The 19063-nt window shown below is 40.3% G+C and overlaps 1 protein-coding gene across 2 annotated transcripts in view; it reads left to right on the top strand.

Annotated features, from left to right (window-relative positions):
- nisch (nischarin) overlaps positions 1 to 15908 on the top strand; it is a 54504-nt gene extending 38596 nt beyond the window's left edge. Inside the window, exons 18-24 of one of the 2 annotated variants that reach the window (XM_057845822.1) lie at positions 79 to 403; positions 2122 to 2278; positions 2379 to 2498; positions 2564 to 2725; positions 9947 to 10119; positions 10182 to 10327; positions 12173 to 15908. In XM_057845822.1, the coding sequence (XP_057701805.1) occupies positions 79 to 403; positions 2122 to 2278; positions 2379 to 2498; positions 2564 to 2725; positions 9947 to 10119; positions 10182 to 10327; positions 12173 to 12494 (1405 nt within the window). In that variant the 3' untranslated portion in view covers positions 12495 to 15908. Of the gene's footprint in view, positions 1 to 78; positions 404 to 2121; positions 2279 to 2378; positions 2499 to 2563; positions 2726 to 4981; positions 5110 to 9946; positions 10120 to 10181; positions 10328 to 12172 lie in introns of those variants that run through there. The other variant, XM_057845823.1, reaches the window with a different exon arrangement.
- Positions 15909 to 19063: the final 3155 nt, after the last annotated feature.

Genomic DNA, 19063 nt, shown 5'->3' with positions numbered 1-19063 from the left:
ATCAAAATATTTCTTTGTGGCAGCCCTAATTATAAGGTGTTTTTTTTGTTTTTCATCCATGATGTCCCTTGCATCAAGGTGGATCCACACGACGGAGCTGCTGCTGGCCGGTGGGGGACTGCTGCTGCTCTTCCCGCTGTCCCAGGACAAGACCTCCTTCTTGGAGGAACTAAATCGGCGGAGAGTGGCTCTGGAAGGGCTGAAGATTGTGCCTCTGCCCCTCCCGTGCAGATGCCGCTCGCACCAAGAAGGCGGCGACCCTTCTCGGGGCTCATCTCGTCTGCGGCCGGAAGAGAACCAGCCGTCCCCCCATCTGGCCCCAGGTCTCTCCCCGGGGCTGAAGCTCCTCTCTGGGCTTGATGGAGAGCAGCTAGTGGCATACTTTCACAGATTTATAGCACTGGTAAGGACACACGCTCGTACGACGGCATATAAGGGCCACGTGACAAAAGCGGGGAAAAAAAGTTGGCCAATGCAGCACACTACCACTTTTGTCCACTGGCGTCGCTAAAATCGATCAAAACTGAAAAGTTACCTAGTGTTGCTTTAAAGCTTATTCTAACAGGGTACCCGCGGGTTATTAAAAGTATTAAAAAAGCATTGAATTTAGTTTTCCATTATTAAAGGTATTAAAAGTACTAAATTAGCTGTCGTAAGTCTTTAATTTTTTTCACCGTGGTTTTGATTTTCAAGAACATCTCAGTGCAACCTAAATTATATCCGTGACAAAGTTTTTTTTTTTTAAATCCGTAACGAAAAAGACGCATAGAATTTTTACGATGTACTGAACCTCTTGCGTGCGCGCCGTTAGCATCATGAGCATCAACATCACAACAGCAGGCAATCGCACAGTACGGTGTGCTAACGCAAGGAACTGCTCAGATGCCTTAGTTGTTATGTTCGACGAAAGCCTCAACAAGACAACCAAGTCCAAACAGTTGGACCAGCATGTGAGGTATTGGATCAGCGACCAAGTCGGATCCAGATACTTTGGGTCGCAGTTTATGGGTCATGCGAAGGCAGTGGACCTGCTTAACATTTCAAAGTAAGTTGCCAATTTCTCCAATTAAAATGTGTTAGATGCAATAATGTATTTCTGCACGGTTTGCCTTTCGAATGAATGTCAATTTTGCAGTTTTAACTCAAGAGTTAGCCATGTTCAATGGGGTATCGGCAGGTGCACTAGCCTTAGCATGGATAAACCGGAGTCGCAGATTCACCATCACTCTCAGATACACAACATGTTTGACGCTGTCTATTATTGGAACGAGTGCGGGGTAACGTTGATCTGAATAACATGGCATGGTGATAGGCAAATTATAACGTAGGTGATAGTAAAACACCTCCTGGTATATTTAAATGTTTTTCTTGATTAAATAAGAGTATGGATTTTCTCTATCTGATTAAAAGAAATGTCTTCAATAGCTTACAAAGGATTAACATGTGTTTTGTATACTTCTTGTAATGTGATTAGAAAAAAACGATTACCAATGGAAATGGTCATGTGTAGCTTTATTTTCTGGTAATTAATGGTAAACCACTGCCATTTAGTGGCTGTTTTTTAAACTTTCACTGCCAATTGCAAGCACTTTACAGTTAAGGTGGCCATTTTGACAATCACCTACCTACCACCTTGACTAGGTCCTCTTAAAAGGGAAACCTGTTGTATTGCAAATGTAATTTCTGAAGTTGCTTTACAATAATAGTGTAAAATCTATTTTATCCTAGGAAAAAAAAATTCTAAAAGACCTTATATTTAAATGTGTTTTAATTGTATCTTCAATAAATGTGCATTCTTTTGTTAAACACACTTAGTAATTGAGGTTAAATTTGATGTTCAGTGCTTTATTTTTTTAATATGATTCAATATTATCTAAATAAATGGGTGCAAGAAAAGTATTAATTTTCAGTTGAAATGGCATTAAAAAAAGGTCTTAAAAGTCTTGAATTTAGATTTATCAATCCTGGCGGGACCCTGTCTAATGATATTATGACTTGAATCTCATAATATGATGACTCTTCTCTTGTTTTTTTTCTTTATTGCGTGGCCCTAATACCCTGTGGTACACCTGGGAGTTGTGGTTGACTATTCATGAATTGGAATGCTTATGTTTCTCCAAGTCTGGGGAGGTGGAAGAGGTGCGGCAATTTTTGTGGCTGTCCGCGGTCCTCTACACCGTACCGGAGTCCGAACTGGCTTGCTGCCTTTTACTATCTACCGAGGCGGTTTATTTCCTGTTGGAAGACTCTGCTGCCGCACGCCACTGCCATCACCCAGGTAGCAAGCCGATTTTGTGAGATTATATGCAACGATAATAAAGACCTCCTGTATTCCTGCACCGTCACTAATAGCTCAGACGTCTTTTTTCGTCCGACAGAAATGGACACCAGCACTTCGCCCGACCCGAGCGTGCGCCTTTGCTACTGCCTGACCATCAGACTGTCCGATCTGCTGTCCGTAAACGTGGGATTGTTCGACCAGTACTTCAGGCTCGTCGGTCAGTTTAGCGACCCCAGCGTCTCGCGTTTTGCAAGCTCAGATCCTTTTTTTTTCTCTGCGCAGGCCGCTCGGCAGAACACATCGTTTGCTGTTTAAGTCGAGACAGTTACGGCACGGGGGTCTTCCTGCAAGAGCTCATGTCCGTGCTGAGTCTGCAGCAGAAGCTTCCTGCTCCGGAGCCTTCGGAACAGGATTTCTACTCGCAGTTCACTAGCAGCTGCACAGGTGACGTTCAAATAGGATAGCCGCGGTTAATCGACCGATCCGTAGCTAGTTCATGGTCAAACTGGATTAATCCTTTGTAGACATTTTTAACTTCAGAATTGTCTAAAGCAGACATGTCCAAAGTGTGGCCCGGGGACCAAATGCGGCCCGTGGTCAAATTTCATCCGGCCCAAAGCCTCTGTTATAAAATCAATAACATCTGGCCCGTACACAGACTTAATAAATTGGTCAGCAGTACTGCCACCAGCATATGAAGTAGCTTACACACTAAATGCTGCTCCTCATTTAGCCACTAAAAGGCAGCAGCACTCTAAGCAACATTACCCCGTGTGACCCTTTACTCCCAAATTTTCCAAAATGGCGACAATCAACAAAAAAAGACGCTTCAAGGATAGGTGAAAATTGGACTATTTCTTCACTAAAATACGCAACAACCGTGTCTGCCTCATTTGCAAAGAGACAGTCGCTGTTTTTAAAGAGTTCAATGTGAGGCGATATTACCAAACAAGACACACTCACCTGTACGACAAGATTACAGGCAGCGAGAAATTGAAGCAACTTGAAGCTAGTTTAATTTCACAGTATTTCAGTAATTATTATTTCAGTAATTTCACAGCGGTATTTCGCAAGAGCCCAAGAGTCGAAAGAGGCTAGCTGCGAGATTGTTGAAATTATTACCGTATTGGCCCGAATATAAGACGGCTCTGATTATAAGACGACCCCGTCTTTTTCAAGACTAAAGTTTGAATATAAACTTTTTGAACAGCAAATTAATTTATATACAGAAAATAATTACAGTACATCTGAAACAAATGATTATAACAATATATTTGAGAGAAAAAGCATGTTATTTTGCCTCATTCAAATCTTAATATCTGAACATTTCAATATGTAAACTAAAGTGCAATCTCATTCTGGTTTTTGAAATGTAAATAAACCAATCTATTGTGATAAAACAACAAAATTGCAATAACTGCATTACCCATCAAAGTGAAGTCTAACTGTAACTGTAGTCTTGAAACAAATCTGAAAGGAAAAACATTGCAATAAAATAATGCAAACTGGTTAAACTTGAGAGTAGCTGAGATCTGTCATGACCAGTGTTGTTAATCTTACTGGAAAAAAAAGTAATTAATTATAGTTACAAATGACTTCTCCCGAAAAGTAATTGCGTTAGTAACTCAATTACCTGAATGTAAGAGTAATTAGTTACTTGGCAAAGTAATTGGTGATAATTACTTACTAAAAAAAAAAAAACATTGGCCACACTATGTGAAGTTTTTTGTGGAGGTTTTTGGTACAATTGGCCCGAGCCCAATTCTTTACCCTAATTTACCCTTTACCCTGAATCACCTGTTAAAAGTTGTTAAAATTGCTCCCATTATTGCATTAGTTCCCTTCTCTCTACTTTCAACATATCAGACCTGTTAAGTTTCACGATTTGGTCGGGAGACTCCCGATTTTGACCCCAATGCTCAGGCCTCACGATTAGAAAGCCAAATCTCCCGATTTTCCAAAAATGTCAATTTTTTTTTTTTTTTTTACGTTTTTGTTTGTCACCGTTTTGTAACGATACCATTCGGCCCGATTCGGAAAGTGACCAACAACGAATAGCCTGGCCGTCTCCGACTTCCCTGCCCTCACTCCCCTTCAGAGCTGGAAAAGCCCAACCAATCATCTGACAGGGAGGGAAGAGGCGAAGCACCACCGACTTCCCAAGATGCTGGCACTAATAAACCGGCTTTTAGACTGGTTCAAGTCTTTATTTTGGAAGGAAGAGATGGAGCTGACCCTGGTCGGCCTCCAGTATTCGGGAAAAACGACGTTCGTCAACGTAATTGCCGTAAGTCTTACCTGCCAGCGATAGCTAACTAGCCTAATGCTAATAGCATTAGAGCTAATGATGGGAGAACGATGAGGAAGAAGTCGCTGCTTTACTGTGTTTTCGTGGATCAAACATCATGGAATATTAAACCACTGCGGTCCTACCCCCACAATATATGAATTTAAGTGAGAAAGCGTATCGTTACTTACTTGAAGTTTAATCATTTAGATTCGCTATTATGCTAAAGCTAAAGTGTAGACTATACACTTTATTACATTATATCATTATTACTGTGCTTAAACAAAAAATATAAAGTTTCAATTCTAGGTTACAATTCAATTAAAAAACTGCCATGACAAAGATACTTTTAAAAACAAATATGATTAATTTTCTAAATGATGTAATTAATGTTTTTAATCTTGCTGATTTAGTCTGACGAAACCCTAATTGGAGTGATGGTTGATGAGATGAAGAGGCTGCTGAGGAAGCTGATGTGGATGTGATCAGGAAAGCTGAGGATATCCTAAATGTTGATTACAGGAACAAGGAGAACTGGCATGACACAGGCAACATAGCAGTATCACATGATGCCAGACAATACATGGAGCAAGTTGAAGACTATCTCTGATGCCACCAAAAAGAGGTTCTTTGACAGTGTAGTTAATTTTTACACAAGTGTTGTGACCAAAATGAACTTGAAAAAAAATGGTTGCATTTTGTCTTAGCGATTGTCGTGCGCGCGCGCGTCATCGGAGTTGGCAAACGGAAATCTCCCTATTTGCAATTTCTACAACTTAACAGGTATGACATATGAAAGTTTTGAAAACTGTTGAATCATTTAAAAATAGATTCAAGTCAAGATTTTGCCAATTTAGAAGTATTTTAGATAAAAAGTTACTTAGGTTCGCTAGGAAGGTTCTCTACAACAGAGCCGTCCTAAAAAGCCCGCTGCTTTAAGATGGCGGCTGTCTACTAAGGCATTTAGAGCCATGTCCGTCATTTTGCATCTAGTTAGATCTATATACAGTACATGTAATATCTACCATGTCTACCATATCTACCATAACAAGCGGGCGTAGTTTGTCGGCTATCGGCTACAACGTGTATTATTGGAGCTACCTAGTATCGCGTTTGCTTGGCGTCATAACTTTCTTGCCTCCTCCCCGCTCCTGCTCTGCTCTGTCGTCTCGGTGAGTCCGTCTCCCTCAGACTTTTCGACCGATATAGTAACGCATGCCTTTCCGTCCTCAGTAACAGTAACGGCGTTGCCAAGATGAGAAAAGTAATTAATTAGATTACCCACTACTGAAAAAAATAATGCCGTTATTAACAACACTGGTCATGACACAACATCGCTTCAATGATATCTGGCGCCATCTAGTGTCGTGAATGGGCATAACGTCCGCGAATATAAGACGACCCCCACTTTTTCAGTCTTATTTCAATGCAAAAAAAAACACTGTCTTATATTAGGGCCAATACTGTAATTAAAAAAGATAATGAGGCAAATGTGACACACAGAATGGCTTGCTAAAATTTGCTTAAATATATTGTTCTATGTAAAGGTTGTCAGCCAAGGTCGGCCCCCCACATTTTTACCACACCAAATCTGGCCCCCTTTGCAAAAAGTTTGGACACCCCTGGTCTAAAGCATAGTAATTTATTGGCTGACATTGACATGAATGGCACTGAATGAATTACAGTTAATAATAGTCACTGTCATTTTTTAAAATGTGAAATGAGTAAATATTCTTTATTCCTTTTTTTAAATACACATGATTGTTACATACATTTAACTACATTTTTTTAGAGCTTTGTTTGGGTCACTCCTTATACATTTGGAGATTTTTTTTCATTCTTGACTCACTTCCTTTTTAGTAACCCAAAATCAACAGGAAGTGACCTGTAAATGCCCTAAAACTAACAGGAAGTAAATATTGAACAGGAAGTAAACTAAAAATGTCTTGAAACTAACAAGAGTTGACCCAGAAATGCCCCAAATTTTACAGGAGGAGTCCTGGAAATGCCCTAAAACAACAGGAAATAACCTGGAAATGCCCTAAAACCAGCAGGGAGTGAATATTGGGCAGGAAGTAATGCAGAAATGCCCCAAAATGAACAGGAAATGACCTGGGGATGCCCTGAAATGAATAGTAAGTGACCTGGAAATGCCCTAAAACCTACAGGAATTGAATAATGAACTGGAAATTACCCAGTTTAGCCCAAAAATGAACAGGGAATGACCTGGATATGGCCCAAAACGAACAGAAACTGACCAGTAAATGCCCTTAAACCAACCGGGAGTGAATAATGAACAGGAAGTGACCCGGAAATGCCCCTAAATCGACAAGAAGTGACCCAGAAATGCCCCAAATTACCTGCATATTACCTGGAAAATGCTCTAAAACCAACAGGACATGAAAATGACGTGGAAGCGACTCTGAAATAACCCAAAATGAATAGGAAGTGACCTGGAAATGCCCTAAAATCAACAGGAAGTGAATTATGAGCAGAAAGTTACATGGAAATGCCCCCCAAAAATCTGGGAATGACCTGGAAATGCCCTAAAACCAAGAGAAGGTGAATAATGAACAGGAATAGCCCCAAAATGATCAGGAAGTTACCTGGAAATACCCCAAAATGAACAGGGAATAACCTGGAAATGCCCTAAAACCAAAAGGAAGTGAATACTAGCAGGAATGGACCCTGAAATGCCCTAAAATGAACAGGAAGTGATGCAGAAATGCCCCAAAATGAACAGGAAGTTACCTGGAAATACCCCAAAATGAACAGGGAATAACCTGGAAATGCCCTAAAACCAAAAGGAAGTGAATACTAGCAGGAATGGACCCTGAAATGCCCTAAAATGAACAGGAAGTGATGCAGAAATGCCCCAAAACGAATAGGAAATGACCTGGATATGCCCTTAAACCAAAAGGAAGTGAATATTGAACAGGAAGTGACCTGTAAATGCCTCAAAATGAACGGGAAATAACATGGAAATGCCTGAAAACCAACAGGAAGTGAATACTGAGCAGTAAGTTACACGAAAATGCCTCAAAAGAACAGGAACTGACCTGGATATGCCATAAGACCAACAGAAAGTAAATAATCAACAGGAAGTGACACTGAAATGCCCCAAAATCAACAGGAGGTGATGTGGAAATGGCTGAAAATGACAGACAAATGACCTGGAAATGCCTAAAGAACCAACACGAAATGAATAATGAACATGAAGTGACCTCGAAATGCCCTAAAAAAAAAACAAACACAGGAAGTGGCCCAGAAATGCCCCAAAATGAATAAATAGGAAGTGACCTGGAAATACCCTAAAATCAACAGGAAGTGAATTATGAGCAGGAACTGACCCTGAAATGCCCCAAATGAATAAATAGGAAGTGACCTGGAAATACCCTAAAATCAACAGGAAGTGAATTATGAGCAGGAAGTGACCCTGAAATGCCCCAAAATGAATAGGAAGTGATTTGGAAATGCCCTAAAACAAACAGGAAGTTAAATTGAAAAACAAATGCCTGAAAATGAACAGGAAGGTACCCCAGAAATGCCTCAAAATGAACAGGACGTAACCTGGAAATACCCCAAAATGAACAGGAAGTGCCCCAAAATCAATGGGAAGTGACCTGGAAATGCCCTAAAACCAACAGGAAGTTAAATGAAAAAAAATGCCTGAAAATGAACAGGAAGTGACCTGAAATGCCCCAAAATGAAGAAGAAATGGCCTTCAAATACCCCAAAATGAATAGCAAATGACCTGGAAAACCGCCCTAAAACCGACAGGAAGTGAATTATGAACAGGAATTTATACACAGAAATGCCCCAAAATAACTAGGGAAGTCACCCGGAAATGCCCCAAAATGAATAGGAAATGACCCGGAAATGCCCTAAAACCAACAGGAAGTGAGTTATGAGCAGGAAGTTACACGGAAATGCCCCAAAATGAACAGGAAATGACCCGCAAATCCCCCAAAAGAACAGGAAGTGACCCAGAAATGCCCTAAAACCAACAGGAAGTAAATTATGAGCTGGAAGTGACCCGGAAATGCCCCAAAATGAACAGGAAGTGACCTGGAAATGCCCGAAAAAAAACAAAAGTGACCCAATAAAAGCCCCCAAAAGAACAGGAAGTGACCCAGAAATGCCCTAAAACCAACAGGAAGTAAATTATGAGCCGGAAGTGACCCGGAAATGCCCCAAAATGAACAGGAAGTGACCTGGAAATGCCCGAAAAAAACAAAAGTGACCCAATAAAAGCCCCCAAAAGAACAGGAAGTGACCCAGAAATGCCCTAAAATCAACAGGAAGTAAATTATGAGCCGGAAGTGACCCGGAAATGCCCCAAAATGAACAGGAAGTGACCTGGAAATGCCCGAAAAAAACAAAAGTGACCCAATAAAAGCCCCCAAAAGAGCAGGAAGTGACCCAGAAATGCCCTAAAACCAACAGGAAGTAAATTATGAGCCGGAAATGCCCCAAAATGAACAGGAAGTGACCTGGAAATGCCCGAAAAAAAACAACCCGGAAATGCCCCAAAATGAACAGGAAGTGACCTGGAAATGCCCGAAAAAAACGGAAGTGAATAACGAACTAGAAGTGATCTGGAAATACCCTAAAAAAACAAAAGTGACCCAATAAAAGCCCTCAAATGAACAGGAAGTGACCCAGAAATGCTCCCAAAGCCAACAGGAAGTGAATAACGCACAGGAAGTGACCTGGAAATGCCCTAAAACCAACAGGAAGTAAATTATGAGCCGGAAGTGACCTAAAAATGCCACAAAATGAACAGGAAGTGACCTGGAAATGCCCTCTAGGCCAACAGGAAGTGTATAACGAACAGGAAGTGGTAATGCCCCAAAAGAACAGGAAGTGAAGTATGAGCAGGAGGTGTCCCGAAAATGCCCCAAAATGAACAGGAAGTGACCTGGAAATGCCCGAAAAAAACGGAAGTGAATAACGAACTAGAAGTGATCTGGAAATACCCTAAAACTAGCAGGAAGTGAATTATGAGCAGGAAGTTACACGGAAATGGCCCAAAATAAACAGAAAATGTCCCGCAAATGCCCCAAAAGAACGGGAAGTGACCTGGAAATGCCCCAAAACCAACAGGAAGTAAATTATGAGCAGGAAGTTACACGGAGATGCCCCAAAACCAACAGGAAATTACCCGTAATTTCCCAAAATGTAAAAGGAAGTGACCGAAACGACGTGAAATGCCCCTAAATTAACTCATTGCCTGGCATTTGCTGCCACTGACAGCCATAGACGTTCAAATGGATTGGGCATCTACAAGTGAAAAACGTTCAGCAGAAGGATGAAAATAGCTTGTTTTGATTTTCTATTCAATTCAATGATTACTCAACCGCACTCTTGCCCTTTAGGCAAGATGCAGAACTACGAGCTGGTCCACAGCAGCAGGGTAAAGTTCATCTATCCCAGCGAGGAGGAGGTGGGCGACCTGACCTTCATCGTGGCCGAGAGGAAGACCCCTGCCGGCGCGCCACCTACGTCCACGCGCTCCTTCAACGTGCTGCTCTACCTGCTGGTCTTTCAGGTGGGTCGTCCTCAACCTCCCGCCGCCAAAGTTCAGAACAAGGGACTAAGTCGGATTTGCAGGTGGAGATGGACGACGGGCGGGCCCCCGACAGATCTCCGATACTACGTCCCCGGACCCTGATACTGACCGGCACGGACGTCTTCCTGTTGGACGAAGACTACGTCAGCTATCCTCTCCCGGACTTTGCCAAGGAGCCGCCGTCCAGGTGATCCCCTTTTCCGTCCAATCCGTCTTGAGTGGGAGAGGCGAATGAACGCAGTGACAGTTCGGATTCACGGGTCACTTCCTGTTGATTTTGGGAGTTACCGGGAATGCCTCAAAATTGTAGCAAAGTGACCCAAAAACAAATAGAAAGAGACTCAGAGATGCCCCAAAACGAACAGGATGGGAACAATAAACAGGAAGTGACCTAAACCAGTTACCTGGAATGTCTCAAAATTGTTACAAAGTGACCCAAAAGCAAACAGGAAGTGACCCAGAGATGTCGCAAACTCACAGGAAGTGACCAGTAAACGGACGTAACCTGTAAATGCCCTAAAATCAACGAGAAATGATCCAAAATGTACAGGAAGTGAACCAGAATCAACAGGAAGTGACCCAAAACCAACAGGATGTGACCAATAAACAGGAAATGACCTGGAAATGCTCTTAAAATCAATGAGAAACGATCCAAAATGTACAGGAAGTGACCCACAATCAACAGGAAGTGACCTGGAAATGCCCTAAAACCAACTAGAAAAGATATCAAATGTACAGGAAGTGACCCAAAATCATCAGGAAGTGACCTGAAATGCCTTAAATAACTAGAAAAGATCCAAAATGTATAAGAGGTGAGGCAGAATCAACAGGAAGTGACCCAGAAATGCCCCAAAATCAACAGGAATTAATCACTAAACAGGAAATGACCTGAAAACACCATAAAATCAACAAGAAATGATCCAAAACAAATAGGAAGTTACCCCAAAATCAACAGGAAGTGACCTGGAAATTTCCTTAAAGCAACAAGATCCAAAACGTTTAGGAAATGACCCAAGATCAACAGGAAGTGACATGTAAATGCCCTAAAATCAACTAGAAAAGTTCCAAAATGTACAGGAAGTGACCCAAAATCAACAGGAAGTGACCCAGAAATGCCCCAAAACCAACAGGATGTGATCAATAAACAGGAAATGACTTGGAAATTTCCTTAAAACAATAGCAAATGATCCAAAACGTACAGGAAGTGACCTGGAAATGCCCTAAAATTAACTACAAAAGATCCAAAATGTAAAGGACGTGACCCAAAATCAACAGGAAGTGACCCAGAAATGCCCCAAAACCATCAGGAAGTGACCTGGAAATGCCCCAAAATCAACTAGAAAAGATCCAAAATGTAGATGAAGTGACCCAAAATTAACAGGAAGTGACCCAGGAATGCCCCAAAACCATCAGGAAGTGACCATTAAACAGGACGTGACCTGGAAACGCCAGAAAATAAACGCAAAATGATCCAAAATGTACAGGAAGTGACCCACAATCAACAGGAAGTGACCTGGAAATGCCCTAATATAACTAGAAAAGATCCAAAATGTATAGGAAGCAACCCTAAGTCAACAGGAAGTGACCAAAAAAACAGGAAGTGACTTGGAAATTTCCTTTAAACAACAAGAAATGATCCAAAACATACAGGAAGTGACCTGGAAATGCCCTGCAATAACTAGAAAAGATTCAAAATGTACAGGAAGTGGCCCAAAATCAACAGGAAGTGACCCAGAAATGCCATAAAACCAACAGGAAGTGACCAATAAACAGTAAGTGACCTAGAAATGCCCTCGAATCAATGAGAACTGATCCAAAATCATCAGAATATGACCCAAAATCAGCAGGAAGTGACCAACAAACAGGGAATGACCTGGTGATTAATTAAAAGGAGCTGACCTGGAAATGCCGAAATATAATTTTTAATATAGCCAATGGTAGATATGATTAAAACTTCAGACCAATTATTTCAAAATAAGACTTAAACAGAACTCATTTTTCTAATTGGCGGGTGAACGGTTATCCCCTGCAGGGAGCGTTACCAGCTACGCGAAGCCCGGCGGATCCGCGACCTCGACCGGGTTCTGCTAGGCTACCAGACGTACCCTCAAGCTCTGACGCTGGTGTTCGACGACCTGCCGGGCCCGGACCTGCTGTGCCACCTCACCGTGGACCACTTCGGCGCCGAGGGGGAGGAACCGGCGCCGACGTCTCCGTGCGGAGGCGCCGAAGGCGAGGTGCAGTGGTGCGTCTTCGTGCCGGGAGCCGACAGCCGCGAGAGACTCATCTCCCTCCTGGCGCGCCAGTGGGAGGCGCTGTGCAGCCGAGAACTTCCCGTGGAGCTCACCGGATGATCGGCATCCGAGAAATCAAACGCTGAAAGGGAACTTCGCCACCTTTAGGCAGGCAGAGGCTGACAAATGAGCCGAACGCTGTCGGAGAGGAGACTGTTGCCGGGCAGATTTAGGTTAAACCAAACTAAAAAACGGAATATTTATTTGTCTTCTGGATCAAAGCAGGGACAACTCGCGGTGTTTTTAGGATGAGGAGCCATTTTGGACTGATAATGTCAAGGGCGGCCATTTTGTCTCACCATCGTAAGCCCGGCCCTAAACGGACAAACGAGGGCGGCCATTTGGGCTCTCGGCAAACAAGCGACAAAATGAAGATGAGCAATTTGGCTTGTAATATTTTTCACCTCGCAGTGTTTGTCTTAACTCATTGCATGCTATTGACGTCAGTAGACATCCAATCCAATTTAACTGGGAGCGGCGATTTATATTTATAATCATGTATGCATTCCAAAATTTAGGACAGTAAGGGGTACCAAAGTTGTTTTTGAACAAGAAGTGGCCCGGAAATGCCTCAAAATCAACAGGAAGTGACCATGGAATGCCCGAAAATCAATAGGAAGTAACCCAAAATGAACAGTAAGTGACTGAAATGCCCCCAAATCAACAGGAAGTGACCCAGCAATGCCCCCTAAATCCACAATAAGTGACCCGGAAAAGCTAAATCAACAGGAAGTGACCCAGTATGAACAGGAAATGACCCCAAAAAAGCACCTAAATCAATAGGAAGTGACAAGTATGAACAGGAAGTGACCTGGAAATGCCTCAAAATCAACAGGAAGTGACCCTGGAATGCCTCAAAATCAATAGAAAGTCACCCAATGTGTACAGGAAGTGACCTGGAAATGCCCCCAAATCAACAAGAAGTGACCTGATATCTGCAGGAAGTGACCCTGGAATGCTCCAAAATCAACAGGAAGTGACCCCCCCCCCGCAAACCCACAATAAGTGACCCGGAAAAGCCCCTAATTCAACGGGAAGTGACCCCAAAAAGCCCCCAAATCAACAAGAAGTGACCCCAAAAATGCCCCCAAATTAACAGGAAGTAACCCGGACATGCTCCAAATCAACAGGAAGTGTCTAAGATAAACAGGAAGCGACCCCAAAATGCCTCAAAATCAACAGGAAGTGACCCTAAAATTCTGCAAAATCAACAGGAAGTGATCCTGGATTGCCTCAAAATCAACAGAAATGAAGTGATGCGGAAATGCCGTCAAATAAGCAGGAAGTGACCCAGTAAGAACAAGAAGTGACCCTGGAACGCCTCCAAATCAACAAGAAGTGACCCCAAAAATGCCCCCAAATCAACAGGAAGTAACCCGGAAATGCCCACAAATCAATAAGAAGGGACCCAGAAATGCCCCAAATCAACAGGAAGTGTCTAAAATAAACAGGAAGCGACCCCAAAATGCCTCAAAATCAACAGGAAGTGACCCTAAAATTCTGCAAAATCAACAGGAAGTGATCCTGGATTGCCTCAAAATCAACAGAAATGAAGTGATGCGGAAATGCCGTCAAATAAGCAGGAAGTGACCCAGTAAGAACAAGAAGTGACCCTGGAACGCCTCCAAATCAACAAGAAGTGACCCCAAAAATGCCCCCAAATCAACAGGAAGTAACCCGGAAATGCCCACAAATCAATAAGAAGGGACCCAGAAATGCCCCAAATCAACAGGAAGTGTCTAAAATAAACAGGAAGCGACCCCAAAATGCCTCAAAATCAACAGGAAGTGACCCTAAAATTCTGCAAAATCAACAGGAAGTGATCCTGGATTGCCTCAAAATCAACAGAAATGAAGTGATGCGGAAATGCCGTCAAATAAGCAGGAAGTGACCCAGTAAGAACAAGAAGTGACCCTGGAACGCCTCCAAATCAACAAGAAGTGACCCCAAAAATGCCCCCAAATCAACAGGAAGTAACCCGGAAATGCCCACAAATCAATAAGAAGGGACCCAGAAATGCCCCAAATCAACAGGAAGTGTCTAAAATAAACAGGAAGCGACCCCAAAATGCCTCAAAATCAACAGGAAGTGACCCTAAAATTCTGCAAAATCAACAGGAAGTGACCCTGGATTGCCTCAAAATCAACAGAAAGTAACCCAGAAATGCCCCCAAAGCAACAGAATGTGACAGAGTATAAACAGGAAGTTACCCGGGAAGGCCTCTCAATCAACTGTAAGTAACCAAATATGTACAGGACGTGACCCTCTTATCTCCAAAATCAACAGGAAGTGACCCAATATTCCCCCCTAAATCCACAATAAGCAACCTGGAAAAGCCCCTAAATCAGCAGGAAGTGGCCCAGTTTGAACAGGAAGTGATCCCAAAAAGCCCCCAAATCAACAGCAAGTGACTCAAGTGACCCAAAATGCCTAAAAATCAACAGGAAGTGACCCAATTAATAGGATTTGACCCAGAAATGCCCCCAAATCAATAGGAAGTGACCCAATATGTACAGGAAGTGACACAGAAATACCCCCAAATCAACAGGAAGTGACCCAAAAATGCCTCAAAATCAACAGTAAGTAACTCAATATGCACAGGAAGTGCTCCTGAAATGCCCCAAAATCAATAGGAAGTGACCCAACATGAACAGAAGTGAACCTGAAATCAACAGGAAGTGACCTGATATACCCACCATCACAGCAAAGCTACCACTGCATTGACTTTTCTATTTTTACATATTTTGACTCACTAAAGCGGCCATTTTGTCTGCGATTGAAATTTAAAAAATAAACTTGCATTGCTAGCATTGTAAATATCATAGCCTAGCTTAATCTTAACATTGGGCAACCACGCACAATTACAACCTCTGACACACATTTCAAACTTTTGTTTTGAAGTTCATCCTCCACTTCTTGTTTGCTGCCTCACACTTCCTGCTTTGTCTTTCAGTGAGAGGGAGAGAAAATTGTTAAAGGGAAATGTTGCACAAGCCATCAACGCACACGGCACGAGAACAAAATGGCGTTTTCGGTGAGTGAAGTCGAGTCTTGAATAGTTGTACAAACAGACTTGATCAGCAGAGGGCGCCGTTGGCAACACTTCCTTGCATAATCAGGAACGCTTGACACAAAGGCTAAAAAGTTGACATTTGAATCAAGTTAGAATCAAAATAGAAGGATTTTTCCTGTGGAATATTTCGAGTTACAACCACTAGATGCACAAAATGGAAGAAGGCACAACAAGTGTTTGTTTTTTTGCACTTTTTAAGAGTTAGAAACAAAAATGTGCAAAGATAAGGCACACCTTTTACTCAACGGAAGTGAAATATATTATTCAGTCGTTTTTTTGAATGTGTTTTATCCTTGGAGACTATCTTAAAAATGTATTTGTCGTGTTATGTATAATTTTTATGTTTCTACATTGAAGCAGTTGTCATAATACGAATGAATTCAAGTAAAAAATTTCCTGGTGATTGTCATCATGTTTCTTTTCTGTTTACTAACAAATTTACAAATACTATAATCGGATCTACTAATTTCATAGCAATAATAATTTCCCTATCAATTGCATTTTGAAAATTCAGAGATTTCAGAAGATGTTTTTTTTTTTTTTTTTTTTTTTTTAAATGAAAATCTTTACAGAAGGAATTTAATGTCAGAATTGATTTGGATTATAGTGTATAAAGTATTTTTTTTTTCCAATTTAAAATATAAAAGCATTTTTTTCCCAAGTTAGACAACAAATTTAATTTTTTTTAGGTAAGAAAATTTGTAATGCGAAATAATGAGAAATGTTTTGTGGAAAACATGAATTTTTCAAAGTTTTAGTGTATTGGTATGGAAATATCAGCAGAAATAAAAAATATTTAAGCTATCTGGTGCGCACCAGAAACTAAATGTCTGATAGCTTAAATGCTGTTTAATGCTAATGTTTACAACAATTGGCTAACTCGAAAAGCAAAAGTACCCTAGCTTAAATGCCATATAATGCTTATTTTTACAACAATTGGCTAACTTGCTTAGCAAATGTCCACTAGCTTAAATGCTATATCTTGCTAGTCTTTACAACAATTGGCTAGCTAAATATACAATTGGCCAACTTGCATAGCAAATGTCCACTAGCTTAAATGCTATTTAATGCAATTGTTTACAACAATTGACCAACTTGCATAGCAAAAGTCAGCTAGCTTAAATGCTATATCATGCTAAATCTGTACAACAATTGGCTAACTTGCATAGCAAAAGTCAGCTAGCTTAAATGCTATATAATGCTAAATCTGTACAACAATTGGCTAACTTGCATAGCAAAAGTCCACTAGCTTAAATTTTATATAATGATAATTTTAACAAAAATTGGCTAACTTGTGTAGCAAATGTCCGCTAGCTTAAATGCTATGTAATGCTAATTTTTACAGCAATTGGCTAACTTGCATAGTAAATGTCTGCTAGCTTACATGCTATATAATGCAATTGTTTACAACAATTGACTAACTTGCATAGCAAATGTCTGCTAGCTTAAATGCTATATAATACTAAATGTTTACAACAATTGACTAACTTGTATAGCAAAAGTCAGCTAGCTTAAATGCTATGTAATGTAAATTTTCACAATTGGCCAACGTGCATAGCAAATGTCCACTAGCTTAAATGCTATATAATGCAATTGTTTACAACAATTGACTAACTTGCATAGCAAAAGTCAGCTAGCTTAAATGCTATGTAATGCTAATTTTTACAACAAAAGGCTAACTTGCATAGCAAATGTCTGCTAGCTTAAATGCTATATAATACTAAATGTTTACAACAATTGGCTAACTTGCATAGCAAATGTCCGCTAGCTTAAATGCTATGTAATGCTAATTTTTACAGCAATTGGCTAACTTGCATAGTAAATGTCTGCTAGCTTACATGCTATATAATGCAATTGTTTACAACAATTGACTAACTTGCATAGCAAAAGTCAGCTAGCTTAAATGCTATGTAATGCTAATTTTTACATTAAAGGCTAACTTGCATAGCAAATGTCTGCTAGCTTAAATGCTATATAATACTAAATGTTTACAACAATTGACTAACTTGCATAGCAAAAGTCAGCTAGCTTAAATGCTATGTAATGCAAATTTTCACAACAATTGGCCAACGTGCATAGCAAATGTCCACTAGCTTAAATGCTATATAATGCAATTGTTTACAACAATTGACTAACTTGCATAGCAAAAGGCAGCTAGCTCAAATGCTATTTAATGCTAATTTTTACAACAAAAGGCTAACTTGCATGGCAAATATCTGCTTGCTTAAATGCTATATAATGCACTTGTTTACAACAATTGACTAACTTGCATAGCAAAAGTCAGCTAGCTTAAATGCTATGTAATGCTAATTTTTACAACAAAAGGCTAACTTGCATAGCAAATGTCTGCTAGCTTAAATGCTATATAATACGAAATTTGTACAACAATTGGCTAACTTGCATAGCAAAAGTCCGCTAGCTTTAATTCTATATAAAGATAATTTTAACAAAAATTGGCTAACTTGCATAGCAAACATCCGCTAGCTTAAATGCTGTATAATGCTAACGTTTACAATAATTGGCTAACTTGCATCACAAAAGTCCGCTAGGTTAAATGCTATATAATGTTAAATGCTATATAATGCATATGTTTAGGCAAGACAAGGCAAATTTAATTGTATAGCGCAATTCAACACAAGGCATTCCAAAGTGCTTTACATCACATGAAGATCCACGAGCAGAGATAAAATGATTCATAAAAATCACATTCAATCAAAAGAAAGTTAAAGAAAATTGAAGCAGGAAATAAAACTAAACATAAATGAGTAAAAAGCAAATAGCTTGAAATTTGAAATGTGTACAGTGTTATGGATATGCTGTGATAACAGTTACAGTTACAACAATTGGCTAACTTGTATGGCAAAAGTCCGCTGTCTTAAATGCTGTATAATGCTAATGTTTACAACAATTGGCTAACTTGCATAGCAACAGTCCACTAGCTTAAAGAGTTTATAATAAAGTTTGTTATAAATATTGTTTCTGGTGTGCACCAGATTGCTTAAATTTATTTTATTTCTGTCAATGTCCCTTTAAAGCGATCCATGGATAGAAAGATTTGTAGTTCTTAAAAGATAAATGTTAGTACAAGTTATATACATTTTATATTAAAACCCTTCTTAACGTTTTTGTTTTAATAAAATTGGTAAAATTTTCAATCAAAAAATAAACTAGTAGCTCGCCATTGTTGATGTCAATAATTACACCATGCTCACTCATGGTACTAACCCATAAAATCAGTTGGGCCCAAGCACCAGCAGAGAGCGCCAAACACCAAAAAACAGGTAACAAGCGGATCTTGCACTGTACTGTCATTTTAATCTGTTTGAGCAAGGCATGTGCGTTAATTGCGTCAAATATTTTAACGTGATTAATTTAAAAAATAATTACCGCCCGTTAATGTGATAATTTTGACAGCCCTACTCTATACACAAAAATTTGTTGAGCATTAATTGATGGTAGCTTTGCATACAATGCAAACGCTACCATCTATAATTTTTTTTTTTTTTTTTTTTTGCTCTTCATATCATGATTATACCCTTTAATTTGACTTTTTTTA

The sequence above is a fragment of the Corythoichthys intestinalis genome, chromosome 9, assembly GCF_030265065.1.
Source record: "Corythoichthys intestinalis isolate RoL2023-P3 chromosome 9, ASM3026506v1, whole genome shotgun sequence".
NCBI lineage: Eukaryota > Metazoa > Chordata > Actinopteri > Syngnathiformes > Syngnathidae > Corythoichthys > Corythoichthys intestinalis.
The sequence above is the reverse complement of the archived record's forward strand: the minus strand, read 5'-3'. Positions and strand labels throughout refer to the sequence as shown.